The sequence below is a fragment of the Typopeltis vanoorti genome, chromosome 10 (assembly GCF_054136105.1).
Source record: "Typopeltis vanoorti isolate ZY-2024b chromosome 10, IOZ_Tvanoo_1.0, whole genome shotgun sequence".
Lineage (NCBI taxonomy): Eukaryota > Metazoa > Arthropoda > Arachnida > Uropygi > Thelyphonidae > Typopeltis > Typopeltis vanoorti.
The window spans coordinates 106,441,285-106,456,665 of NC_143558.1; the positions used below are offsets into that span (position 1 = coordinate 106,441,285).

At 35.6% G+C, this 15,381-nt stretch overlaps 1 protein-coding gene across 6 annotated transcripts in view; it reads right to left on the minus strand.

Moving 5' to 3' along the window:
* Nucleotides 1-15,381, minus strand: part of LOC150102651 (UDP-GalNAc:beta-1,3-N-acetylgalactosaminyltransferase 2-like) — a 322,880-nt gene that overhangs the window by 277,726 nt on the left and 29,773 nt on the right. For all 6 annotated transcript variants that reach the window (XM_090399028.1, XM_090399029.1, XM_090399027.1 and 3 more), the window contains one exon: nucleotides 1,130-1,236. In XM_090399028.1, coding sequence (XP_090255154.1) covers nucleotides 1,130-1,236 — 107 coding nt within the window. The remainder of the gene's footprint in view (nucleotides 1-1,129; nucleotides 1,237-15,381) is intronic.

The window sequence follows — 15,381 nt, forward strand, 5'->3', positions numbered from 1 at the left end:
CATCCAGGAGTCTATGAAGTGCCCTGGATGTGATAAAGAAGAGATTCTGTCTACTATGGACAGACAAAAAGAACTGGGGACATCTGTCCTCAGTGAACATAAAAAATATATCCAGTACTATCGCTATGGCAAGCCAGGTCCAGCCGACCATGCTTTAGATACCCCTGCACACAGGATCGATTGGAAAAAACAAAAGGGCTGCACAGAAGCTTTTACAAGTCAGAGAAGTTGTTCCTGCAAACAACGAGCAAGATTTTGTTCGTTGTTAGTGCCTGCATGCACTTATCATAGTTTTATGTTCCCAAATATGGCAATGTAACATTGCTGAAATATAGGAAGTACTGATTAAAGTTTTCTTTTAATTAATATTTAGTATACATTGTAATTTCCATATGGCTATAACAATAGCCAATATGTAATTTCCATATGGCTATTGTTATGAAGGCTGCAGTGAAGGACTGTGGCTTCCAGGAGATTGAACACCCACTCCATAGCCCAGATCTGGCACCCAGTGATTACTACCTCTTCTCGAAGCTGAAGAAAGACTTTGAGGAAGAAAATTTGCAGATGATAATGATGAAAGATGCAGTTTTAGGCCATTTTGCAGACAAAAGTACAGACTATTTTTTCAAAGGCATAGAAATGTTAATTCAAAGATGTGAAAAGTGTGTTGAAGTAAAGGGAGATTATGTTGAAAAGTGGTTGTTTTCTTTCTATCACCTCTAAAAGCTAGTCAGGCTGGAAAACTTATGGAATCACCCTCGTATATTCCGCATTCTATCCTGTATCTATGTCATCTGCTGTCAGTCACATCTCCCTAATGCCTATAACTTTTGGCATGGTAATAACCAATGTCAAAAACTCTTCCCTTTTATTCCTAATACTTCTAGCATTAGTGTATATAAATAGCATCTCCTTAGGTCTCCAACCCTCTAAACCAATTATCTCAATTACTGTTACTCACTCTAATGCTTACTCACTTCATGGGTAACTGCACAAATATTTACCTGCATCTACTCTAATAACTTTAGTTTTCCTGACTTTGCACTTCCACATTTGTGGACAAAGCTCTTGCTAGACACTTAACACCCAATTTTATATTATTACAAGAAAATAAATGCTACATTACCTGAAAACTAAATCCTTGATATACATAGGACCATAATGATATGGAACATGACTGATTTTGCTTCAAAACAACTCTGTTAGAAGCAAACCAACTTGATTCTGTAGGTACTGCAAAGAATCATATAATTTAATTTGAGTTAACAAAAAAAAAAAATATATCCATATATATATGCATACATACATACACACAGTTGACCCGTGAAGAACACAGGTTTGAACTGAGCGTCCACTTACATATGGTTTTTTATGAATAAATATATTGGGAAAACATTTTGGAGATTTGCAACAATTTGAAAAAACTTGCAGACGAACCGCGTAGCTTAGAAATATCGAAAAACTTAAGAAAAAGAGTTAGGCATGTCACGAATGCATAAAATATATGTAGATACTAGTCTATTTTATCATTTACCACTATAAAAGTATACACAAATCTATTATAAAAAGTTATCAAAACTTATGCACACAAACACTTACAAACTGTACATGGCCATTTGCAGTCGAGAGAAATGTAAACAAATGTAAAGATGCAGTGTTAAATCATAACTGTTGTTAATTAGTTTAATTAACTGGCATAAAATAAAAATTTTATAATGATTCATTCATTAGTGTATAGGTAGGCTACTGCAAAGCAATCATATCGATTGCACTAGGCTACCATAAAGCAATCATATTGCTGCTTCTTCGTTATGCATTGATAACGAAGAAGCAGCATACCAGAAAATAAAATATGAATAATGTCTTTTTCAAGTTATCTTTTCATTTTTGATGTCTAGTGTTAGTAATACGTATAACATCTACAGTGTTTTGTACCATACAAGACAATATTGATGTAGGTACTGACAGACATATGATTCATCTCACAAACAACACAAACTTACGGCACTGATAAATACAGTCTTCTTCTTTAGTATTCTGCAATTGAGCAGGTTCTTCTTTTAGTAGCAGAAACTTTCCTTCCACTTTCTTCTGTTCTGAGCCTTCTCTTTCAAGGTTATGTACCTGTCTCCATTGAGCATGTCATCTAGCATTGTTTTCCTTACTCTTCCTCTGGGTCTTTTTCCGTCTATTTTTCCTTCGATGGCATCTCTGATGATTCCATTCCCTCTCGGAATGTGTCCGATCCAGTTTCCCTTGCTTCTTTTATCCTCCTTAACATACTTCTTTCTTCTTCTACTCTTTTTAAGACCTCTTCATTAGTTTTATCTGTCCATTTGATTTTTTCCATCCTTCTCCAAATCCACATCTCAAAGTTTTCCAAAATCTTACTTTCTTCAATGTCCAAGTTTCAGATGCACAGATGCATAGAGGGCAACACTCCACACATAACATTTTATTAGCCTTTTCTTTAAGTTTCTATCCATTTTACTTCTGAATAAATTCCATTTTCTATTAAAGGCATCTCTTCCCATCGCTATTCTGACTTTTATGTCACTTTTACATCTTCCATCACTGCTAGTGATGATGGAATTTAAATATCTAGGAATAACGCTGCCTAGATATTTAAATGTCTTTACTTGATTCAATTTTTCCCCATTTATTCTGACATCCATATTTGCCCCTTTCTTTGCTATTTTCATCACCTCTGTTTTTCTAATGTTCATTTTCATTCCATAATTGATACAGGATTCCAGTAATCCGTTCAACAGATGTTGTAGTCCTATTTCAGTGTTTGATAGTAATGTCTTGTCATCTGCATATCTTATTGCAAATATCTGTCTACCTCCAATCTTTATTCCTTCTTCCGAATTCTCCAGTGTTTCTTTTAGCATTGCTTCGGAATACATGTTGAACAAAATTGGTGACAGAGAACAGCCTTGTCTTACTCCTTGTCCAATAATACCTGGTTCTGTTGTACCAAGTATGTCTCTCACCATGGCAGTTTGTCCCATATATAGTGAGATAATTAGCCTTCTGTCTTTCCAATTTATACCAATCTTTTCCATTACTTCCACCGTCTTATCCCATTTTACATAGTCAAAAGCTTTCTCAAAATCTATATAACAGATATTAACTTCTTTATTCACTTCTAGACTTCTTTCGCTTACTATTCTTAACAGTCCAATCACATCTCTTGTTCCTCTACCCTTCCTGAAACCAAACTGATCTTCTCTAAGAAATTCTTCGTGTTAAGATTCTCATAAGTATTTTTGATATATGGGAAATTAAGCTTATTGTTCTAAAATCCTTGCAGTTCACTGCATTACTTTTCTTTGGTATAGGTATAAATATTAAGGTCATAAAATCTTTTGATAGTTCTCCTTTGTTATAAATTAAATTTATTATTTTGGTTATTTCTTCAGTTCCTTTCTTCTGAAGTTGTTTCAGGAATTCTGCAGGTATTTCATCTATTCCTTCTGCCTTTTCACATTTCAGTTCTTTAATGGTCGTTTCTACTTCTCTCTTCAAAATCTCTGGGCCTAGATCATCTTCATTTACCTTCTTTATATCTTCTAATGGCAACTCATTTGGTATATTTTCCTTGTCATATAGATCTTAAATGTATTCCTTCCATCTCATTAGGATTTTATCTTCTTCAGTTATGATTTCTCCAATCTTATTTTCTATGCCTCTAACTTGAATTCCATTTCTCTTGTGATTCATGCCTCTTGCTTTTTCATATAAAAGATCGTACCTTCCCACTCTCTCATAATTTTATATCTTCTTTTATTTTCTTTAGTTTCACATTTATTTCTATGAATAGTAGGTTGTGGTGGTCAGAGTAAATATCAGCTCCAGGATACGTGCATGCATTTTTTTCACTATTCTTGTATCTTTGCTTTACTATAATGTAATCAATTTGATACCTGTCCGTATCTTCTGGTATTTTTCCATGTGTATAATCTTCTCTTCGATTTTTTAAACCAAGTATTTGTAATTATTAGTTTATTTTCTTTACAGAATTCCACTAACCTTTCCCCCTCTCTCATTTCTATTACCTAGTCCATATCTTCCTACTACACTCCCATCCTCTTCTTCTCCTACAACTCCATTCCAATCTCCCATTATAATCATATAGTCTTTTCTTTTTTCTTCTTTAATTAGTTCTTGTAACTGTTCGTACATTTCTTCTATTTCCTCATCTGAATGGTCACTTGTTGGCATATATACCTGCATTATTGTTATGTTCCACAGTTTCAGCCTTCAATTTTACCACCATAATCCTGTCACTCAGACCACTTATGCTAATGATGCTCTTTGCTGTTCTTTTATTAAAAACTAGTGCAACTCCTTTTTCCTTTTTATCTCCACCTGAGTAAATTACTCTTACTTCGTCACCATAAAAATCACCTATTCCTTCCCATCTGACTTCACAGAGCCCTATGATATCAATTTTTCCTTTGTCCATTTCTTGTTTGAGATTTTCTAATTTTCCAAATCTGTTCATTGTTCTCACATTCCATGTTGCAATTTTGATTCTCTGATGATCTTTCATTTTCAGTTTGTTTACAGCTTGTTTTAAGTCACTTTTAGAGGTTTGATCGAGAAGAACATCAGCCCTTGAAGTGTCCTTATTTCCCAATATTGTATCTATTCCAATGTGCATCTTCTTTTCCTCTCTGTGCCAAGAGACACCACCTTAGTTTGTCGGGCTGGTTGCTTCCCCTTTATAAGTTCTGTTCATTGCTACTAAAATTATCGATTAAATATTAACCGATTCATCCCTTAAGAACATCTCGAGTTAATTTCAACTTTCCATATCAATTTGATATAAATTTTCATCTAGGCAAAAATTATTTAAATATCATTATTTATGTGTAATAACCACTTAAATGATAGGTACTGACAGACATATGATTCATCTCGTAAACAATGCAAACTTACGGCACTGATAAATACAGTACAGTACTGTAAATGTATTTTCACATCCTTATGATTTTCTTTAATAACCTTTTCTTTTCTATAGCTTACTTTATTGTAAGAATATAGTATATATATATATATATATATATATATATATATATATATATTAATGCATAATTTATATTCCTTAAAAAAACATGCATATAATTTCTGCTTTTATTTTAATTAATTTCTTTTTTATATTTATTTCTAATTTCTGTATTTTATTTTTTTGGCAGATCAAAAATATTTAATTTGATTCTGATTGATCTAATATTAATTATCTAATTAATATTATCTATGAAATTATTTAATACTAATATTAATTAATATTAGTAATACGTATAACGAGATATTCTCGAAAAAGCAATCTTCAGCCTTCTACAAGTCTTCAGCTTCATGCAAGATAAAGAATATGTGATTAAGATGTAGTTATGATGTATTAATCATGAAAATAAAGCACTACTTTAATAGATATTTGTTTTATATGTCATCGTCATCTGTTCACTGGACATCCACAGATACCATATGGTCACTCCAATGTTCAGCGATGTGCCACACCAGGCTCCTGTGGAGATAGATCCATCCTTCCAGATTTTAGACAAGTCTCTGACTGTTATTTTAGCCATTCCTAATCTTCTTCTGAACAGCAATTCTACTATCTAATCCCATCTTGATAATAGATCCCACGTACTCAAATTTGCTAACTTCCTCAATTTCTTCTCCATTAAGGTACACTTGTTTCTCCAGAGCTTCCCTGTTTGTATTTCCTTTGAGAATCATAATCTTTATCTTGCTAGGATTAAGTTGAAGTCCTCTGTTGTTACTGATCTTGATAACTTTATCAAGAATTTGTCCTAGTTCTTCTTTGTCATTACAGAGGAGTATTGTATCACCATCATACTTCAGATTACTGATCAATCTACTTACTATCTTAATCCCTGTCTTGAGCTCATCCAATGCTTCACACCTGATGTCCTCAGCATATATACTATATATGCATATTTTATTTATGACTGTTATGCCTTAATATGTAGGAAAAATAGATGTATGTTTTATTAAATTAATCTTGAAAGATTGCAATATCTCTCACTTAGGAATGCAACCCCTATCAACCTATGTTATAAGTCGCATGTGTTACACATTTTCAATATACTATTACTGTTATTATTATCTGACCTCCATGATGTCAAAGAACTCATCGTGGGAAGTCTATACTCTCTCATGCAAAAGATCATCAAACCATGCTTTTTGAACCCATTTACAGTTTCTTCAACTCACCACACTTACAGGCAATGCATTCTCTCACCAATCACTCTCCATGCAAAGAACCTGCTCACACCTTCTTTATACAGCTTCCATGGATGGTCTCTAGTTCTACCCTTGCTATCCTTTGTGAAACATCTTCTCCACATTAATCTAGTAACAACGGATCACCAACTCAGATGTCTCAATCATATCCCCTCTTCTTATATTCACAAAGCTCAGTAAATTGCATTGCCTCAATCTCTCCTCATATCTGAAATTCCATAGACCTGACATTAGCATAGTAAATCTTTTCCAATACATCTTCTATTGTATTAGTCTTATGACTGGGAGATCAGCAGCATTTCCTTCCATTCTTCTCTTCTGTTTGCTTTTCTCTTTTCGTAGTATGTACATCTTCATTGTAACGTAATACATCTTCATCTCCCTGAAAACCAGGCGACCAAATCTGTGCACAGTAGTCAATATGTGGCCTGATGAAAGCTTTATACAAGGGAACCATAACTTCCTTGCCTCTGCATGTCAATGTCTTCCTAATTATTGCCATAATGCATTGGGATGTTCTTACAAATTTAGCGATGTGGCCCCTGAACTTCAAGTCTCTGCCCACCATCTCCCAAATCTCTTATTTCCTCTAACTCCTTCAAAATTTATCCATTAATTATATACTCTACATCCCAACCTTGTAAACCAAATTTCAAGGCCTTATACTTTGCATTAAACTGATAACTCCAGTCATTTGTCCACTCACATAGTCTATTCAGATCCTCCTGCAAAGCCACATCTGCTCAACTTCTTCTCAACTATGCATCATCAGCAAACAGTTGCACATCTCCACATATGAGGGTGGTCTGAAAAGTTCTTAACCTAACTATGAAAAAACGAATTTATAATTTCACATTTAAAACGAATTTATAATTTCACATTTATTTTATTTTTCAACATAAACTCCCTTAAGAATAATACATTTATTCCAGCGATGCTCCAGTGCCATTATCCTGTTCCTGTAGTGGTTCTCAGTAAGATCTGCAAAATACCCCTCTACAGCTGTAATCACCTCTTGATTCAAAGAAAAAGAAGAAGAGTTTTAGTTTTTGGAAGAGACAGAAGTCAGAGGGAGCCAAATCTGGGGAATAAGGTGGATATTCCAACAATTCATAATGCAGATCTCTTAATTTTCCCATTGCCAAAATACTTTTTTGGGCGGGTGCATTGTCCTGATGAAAGATGATTTTTTTCTTCTGCAAACTGGATCTTTTCTCACGAATTATTTCGTCTAGTCTGCTTAAAAGATCAGAATAATATTCTCCCTCATTGTTTTATCCTTTTCAAGATAATTAATAAACAAAATGCCTTTAGCATCCCAAATCACCAATGCAATGACCTTTCCTGCTGATGGAACCGACTTTGTCTTCTTTGGTGCTGAACAGCTTCTCTCCACTGTTTTGACTGCTGTTTGGATTCTGGTGTATAATGGTGAATCCAAGTCTCATCGATAGTAATAAATCGACACACAAATCAGTTTTATTCTTGTTAAAATGCTCCAAGCACTGTCCAGAGATTTTCATGTGAGTGCATTTTTGATCTGCTGTGAGCAAGCGTGGCACCCATCTTGCACAAAGCTTTTTCATTTGTAATTCTTCATGCAAAATATATCCTACACATTCTTTTGAAATGCCTATAGTCTCAGCAATTTCATGTGCTTTGACTTGCCGATCATCCAATACCATATCGTGCACTTGATCTGTTGTTGTTACACTTTTTGGACATCCTTCGCATGGATCATCGTATGGCCACATTTAAACTTAGTAGCCCATTGTTTAATTGTTGAAAACGAAGGAGAAGAGTGCCCATAAACTTTTATGAACTTTGAATGAATTTCTTTTGACATTAAATCTTCTTTTACAAAGAATTTTATAACAGCATGATACTCAATTTTATCCATTTCAAGGGATAAAATTTTTGCTTCAGACAGCTATAAAACAGTATAAAAAAGTATAAAAACAGTATAAAACAAACTACTTGATAGAAGGACTTGCAATTTCACATGGATGCTTATGATATATGTACCAACTTAGAAAAAAAAATCTTGCTAATAGTGTTTTCATCTATGGTCTAGCCCGAGAACCTTTCAGACCACCCTCATAAGTCAGTTCCAATGCCATTAACTTACAAGTTAAACAATAACGGTCCCAAAACACAGATCCCATTGCACTCCACTAATGACCGTCCTCTTTTCGGATACCTTCCTCCATCACAATCTGCTGATATCTATCTGAAAATCAACCAGCTATCCAACTCACTAGTCCATTATCTAATCCCATCTGTTTAGCTACCTTCTTGTCATGCGGCAGCCTATCAATGGCCTTTGAAAAATCCAAGTACACCAATATATAGTTATACATACATCTCCTTTATTGAGTGAGTTGGTTGCCTTGTTATATTATATAAGCTGATTGCTGAAACCTGACCTCCCCCCTAACAAACCCATGCTGACCATCATAAAGAATACTGCTATTATCAACTCACTTCTGAATACTAGTCTTCACCAACTTCTCTAACACCTTAACAACTCCAGACACACAGACTGGCCTGTAATTTATAGCCTCAGTCTTATCATCTCCACCCCCCCCTATGAAGTAGAACAATTTTTCCCACCTCCCATTCCTTTGGGACTCGACCTGTTGCAAGACTCATGTTAAACAGGGATGTCAAAGGTGCCATTAATTCCATAGAGCATTCTCTCACTGTCAATTCTCATTGCATTATTAACGTTAAGTTTACTTAATTCTTCATATACTTCCTGCTGACTCACCATCAGTCCATCCTCCACCATTCATTCTATACTCCAGTTCTCATGATATCGCCTTCACAAGGATGAAACACACGATAAACTGATCATTGAATAATGCAACTATATCCTCCACACCGGTTACCAATCTGCCAGTGTTATCAAATAGCATCCACCCATAGTTATTTTTTCTTCTACTTGCCACATATCGAAAGAATTCACTAGGAATTTTTTTAGCTTGATCGGATAATTTCTTCTCATACTGCACTTTTGCTGTCTTTACTAACCAACCGTTCTGTCCTGCACTCTTTTTGTACTCTTCATGCATCTGATCATTTACAAACATTTATCTTGTGTTGCCTCCATGGTGCCTTCTTCCAGAATTCATGCTTCATTCATCCATTTTAATCCTACCTTGTTTAGCCTTTTCACCTATGGAATACACATAGACATTACTTCTGTTAAACAGCTGTTGATCAATGCCCAAGCAGTGTCTGTCTCCTTCCCACTCAACTCCTGTTTCCATGCTATAGCTCCCAGTTGTCTCCTAAGCTTTTCATAATAACCAACCTTGTAGTTAGTTTCACATATATCCCTTCTTTATAGAAGTTCTCATATGGCTGGCTACAACTCAGGTGGTATCACTTCATAGTCACTCTCACCAACTGTAAGGAAATTAGACACTCCATTCACATCTAAAACTCTTAACCTTCGTGTGCCCTCTGTTACATATTGTTTAAGATTACTATCCTTAAGAACTCAAAAAATTCTTTCTATTTATTCCCCGATACTATCTCTTCATTGCAATCAATAAGAGACTCCATAGCTCAGTCAGTATAGATGAAGTCCTTTGGTTGGAAAGATCTGGGTTCAATTCCTGTCCATGACATGAGGAACCTTTATCTGGTCTCTTTCAACTAAAGGTGAGTTAGCTGGTCTCATATGGAGGTAGAGGGTTTTTTCACCCAGAAATTCGGGTTTTTCATCCCTCAGAACAGGCAAACTGGCCTGTGAATACACATGGATCTATAGTCATAAAATACATAATTAATCCCATATTAGGAGGGCTCAACCAGTCCTAACTGATGGTGGAGGAACAGGGTGAACCCCATATGAATAAGATAAATAAATTCCAATCAATACTGTTGTAACTGAAATCACCCATAACGATCACCTCCTCATTGCTCATGAAGCTAAGTTGCCTATACATTGCCTATATATACATATATAGGCAACTTAGGTTCATATAATCCAGTTTGCTATAGAAAGAAAAAAAAAAAAAAACAGCCTGCTTTTCTACATACTGCAATCACATGCCTAATGGAACCCTTTCTTTCTCAGTCTACAGAACCCCCCTCCCACCCACACACAGGCAGATATATAATTTATTAATAAATAAATTTATTAAAAACTTTATTAATTAATTTATAGTATAACCAAGTGGAAAAACTTCCAATAACTATCTTTAATCCAGTGTATTTTAATAATAAGGTGTGACACCTTTTGGCAACTCGTATATGAAAATATTACTTCTGCATTACTTCAACCTTGGTATCACCTCTGGGTCTGGCTCCCACTGATGAGATCGAAACCAGTCTGGGTAGTGATCCTACTCATAATGCACAGCATTATACATATGTGCTTTGCATTATGGGAAACTAAGGCAAATGGTGTGAAGTCATACGCTTCTATATACGAGTTGCCCCAGTCCTGAAAATAGTTCATGTGCAAACTTGTTTGCTTACACTTGGATAAAGGATTAAACCAAGTATATAATTTCTTGGTATCTTTAATTTATAAGGCAGATATATAAATAAACTTTCCCATCATCCTTTCCAAAGGGCTGGTTAGCTCAGTGGAAGTGGCACTTGCATCCTCTACGCTTGGTCGCTCGAAGTTAGATTTAGGTTCAAGTCTAGTTGCCGACTTGAGGAAGTTTTTCTAAGCCTAGAAACTCCCTGAAACTCAGGTTTTTCATCCCATAAACTCAAGAAAACTGACCATAGTACCCACATTATTTCAGACAGCAACATATCCTGTTAGGGTTAGGTAGCAAGAGATGGCAACACATGTTTGCTAGTCTCTTCATCATTAGCGGCCACGTATAATTAGTGATAGACATGGGCCACTATTTCTGTTTGCCTACTGGTGGAGATTCAGTCTCCAAAAGCTAGATAGGGTATAAAGGCCTCACCTATTCCTTATAAGGGAATAAAAGGTGTTAGTTGATTTATTTATTTTATTTATTTATTTATAATTCTTTCCCTCTTCCTCAACAATATGATGTCATCAAAACTCCTGTCAGTCAACTTCCATTGTACCCAGGCTTTTCCATACAGTTGAACTCTTTTTTATTTTACAGACCTTAAAATGATCCAAATGCCAAATAGATCAACAAATTAGCTGTCCCTCATCTTTTCACATCTTTCTTTATATACAGACTACAGTAATGCTACTACTATTCCCTATATCTGCAGCACCTCAGAAAAAATAGCTAGAACTTTAAAGAAATATAATATATGCACTGCTTTCAAACCTCATTTGAAGCTAGCCTCACTTCTTTGCTCATCTAAAGATCCTCTTCTTCCCCCTCACCATTCCAGGTGTTTACAAGATTCCATGTTCTTGCAACTTATCACATTTTTCATCAAACTGAGAGATCTTTCAACGTCTGCCTCGATGAACACAAGAAAGCATCCACTGCCACAACTATGATCAGTCAGTTCTAGCTATTCATGCCTGGACACCTTGCACAGGATCATCATTATTATTAACACCTGACTTTCATGGAGTCAGAGACTCATCATGTGAGGTACACACTATTGCACATAGAGCTCAACTGTGCATTAAACTGATTCAATGTGTTTATATTCACAACACACTCAAAACCTCTTCCTCACTTCTCTGCTTACATCTTCCTTATACAGTTTCCAGGAATGGCTACTTCTTCTATCCCCCCCCTTCCCCTCTCCCATTCTATCAAAAATCTCTTCCATGTCAACCTGATAGCAACCAACGACTAACTTGTATGTCTCAATCATATCCCCATCCTACTCCTCCCATTTACAAGGCCAATTTACATTCTCTCAATCTGTCCTCATACTCCACATTCCAAAGACCACTGACCACCTTTGTGAATCTTCTCTAGACCCTTTCTAACAAAATTCTTGCAATGAAAACCCAATGACCAAAACAAGGTATCCAATGCATAATAATCCATATAAGGCCTGATCAAGGCCCTATATAATGGCATCGTAACCTCTTTATATCTACATGTAAGGGTTCTCCGTAGCACAACAGCAAGAACGATGGTACGTTGCACCCTTCTATTGGAAAAGGCAAAAGTTAGATTCTTCTTGTAACAAGAGGAATCTTTATATGTTTTTTTCTCTTCAAATGAAGATGAGTTAGTCAATCTCATATGGAGGTAGCAGAGCTTTTTTTCCCAGAAACTTGAATTTTTCATTCCCACATACAGACAAACTGGCCTTGAGAACACACAAAATTTACAGACAAAAAAATACTAGTGGTGGTAGGCAGTAGATGGCATTGGTGTAGATCAGGGGTTCCCAACCTGGGGTACCGGAAGCTTGTCGGGGGGGGGGGGGGGGGGGGGGGTACGGTGAATAGCAGGTAAATAAGTATATTATGCTATTAATATATTCCAAAAATAGTTATGTTATCAACATTTCCGGGTTATTCCATGTTGGTACTGTCTGTCAGGCACACCAGCAACATTTCAGGTCTCTTTTCGGACACGGACACAGTGAGGTTGCATAGACTTTTTTCTCACTGCAGGGTCCGACAACTCAAAATGCCCAGTTAAGATTCAAGATGGCTAGTGAAATTGCTAGATCGGCACTCCCTCAAGGCTCGCCTCTGCGGCATCTGCACTCCTGCGCATGCACATGACGTACTGTATGGTACACGCTCAAACTGCTTCATTTCGACATGCTCACAGTACACACATTTTAGTGATAAACATAGGTTAGCTAAATTACTTTTGCCGACTTAACTTTTGCTAAATTTTTTTGAACAAATTTAGTTTATAGTTGGATGAATCAACTGATGTCTCTAATTGCACACAGCTTCTTGTGTTTACTAGATATATACATCAGAATGAAATAAAAGAGGAATTTCTTTTTTGTAAACCCTTGAAACAAACAACAAAGGCAGTGGACATCATGAATTTGGTGAATGATTTTTTTGATTCAAATGGCCTTTCATGGGAATTAGTAGAATCTATTTATACTGACGGTTCTCCTGCTATGTTGGGGAAAAAATCAGGTTTCACCACTTTAGTTAAAGAAATCAACCCAAATATTTTACAAGCCATTGCATCCTTCACCGGTATGCTTTAGCTGCTAAAACACTTCCACATAATTTGAAAGTCATTTTGGATGTTGTTGTTGTTCAAGTTGTGAATTTTATCAAAACAAAAGCATTGAATCACCATGTGTTTAAATCTTTGTGTGAAGAGGTTGGAGCAGATAATATCATACTGCCGCTTCATACAGAAGTATGATGTTTATCCAGAGGAAATGTTTTAGGAAGGGTTTTTGAACTTAGAAATTTAATTGAAATTTTTTTAGTCAAAAAAGAATCTGCTTTTGCTTAATATTTCAAAGATCCAAACTTTGAGATTTCTCTGGCTTATCTTTCTGATGTATTTGGAATTCTTAATTCTGTGAACATTTCACTGCAAGGTACAGATGTCATTCTCATGGAGACTGAAGAAAAGATACAATCGTTTCAAGAAAAATTGACTCTCTGGGGAAGAAGGGTGGAATTAGGCAACTTTGCCAATTTCAAATCTCTTGATGAAATCACTTCAGATCCGCCAAAACAGGAAGTTCGTGATAGCATTATATTGTATTTAAAAACTTTTAAAGAGGCAGTGGCAAGAATAATTCCTCCTGACCAAATGAATGAAGTCTGGATACGTAACCCTTTTCATATTGATTTAGAAAAAACCAGTGACAACGACCCAGTGAAAGACGAGCTAATTGATCTCTGCAATAACAAGAAACTCCGAATTGAATTCCAATCAATGAAGTTGCAAATATTTTGGTGTACACTTGGAGAAGCATATCCCATTATAACCAAACGTGCTTACATGGCTATAATTCCATTTATAACAACTTTTCTATGTGAACCAGGTTTCTCAGTTCTGTTTTCAATCAAGTCCAAAACAAGAAACAAACTGGAGCCTGAACATGATATGCAGGTATCTATTTCAAAAACTGCACCAAGAATAAAACTGTTGGTGGATAAAAAACAGAATTAAGGATCTCACTTTACAAGGGACTCGATTTTACTGCAGTTTAATAAAGATTTTAAAATTTTATGATAATGTAATTGATTTATTTACCGAATAAAGCTTTTATGAAAACTTAATTGCTGTTTATTTCTTATATTCTTTGAATCTGCATGGTAAACTTAAGAATTTATTTCTTATTATAATGAATAGGGGGTACCGGATAATTTACTAAAAGCCAAGGGGGTACGGGGACCAAAAAGGTTGGGAATCCCTGGTGTAGATGATGGTGATGGTGGTCGTAGTGGTGGTTCGGTCTAGTTAGTGGATTAATGGGCAGAGATGGAAGTTGTAGAGTAGGTGCACTCCCTCAATGAGTCTATGGACTCCTTGGAGGTGTCACAAAATAATAATAAAATCTGTGCACAAAATTATTGGCATCATAATCTCTTTCAATTATGATCAATGGCATCATATATTTCTACATGTCAGGGTCCTTTGTATTTTAGCAATTAATCAATGTGACGTCTTCACAACTTGTGCAATGTGGCAACTGAATTTCAAGTCCCTGTCCATATCACTTCCAGATTTCTCATCTCCTCTACTTCCTTTTACAGTTTTCCCACAAAATGTATACTTTGCACCCCATTATTGTTTAGCAAATTTCAAAACCTTACACTTTGCAACACTGAACTGACAGTTCCACTTATCTGAATTCATGCAATCTCTTTAAGTCCTCCTGTTATAGATGCTATAATGTCTGCTTGACTTTGCATTGCTCTTCATAATTTGGCATCATCTGCAAACAGTTGCATATTGCCAGTTAAAACCATCCCAATATCATTAATATACAAACTGAACAACAATGGTTCCAATACAGACTACTGCAGCACATCACTAATAGTGATCCTCCCTCCTTTGGGACACTGAATCTTCATATACAACTTCCTGATACTTATCTGACAGTCAGTCAGTCACTGATCGAACTCACTAGTCTGTTATCCCATTTCTTTCTGTATATTTAACAGCTTTTTTTGTTGCAGTTATCAGCCCATTTCTGTATCCTACATTCATTTCAGATAAATTATGAAGACTGCAA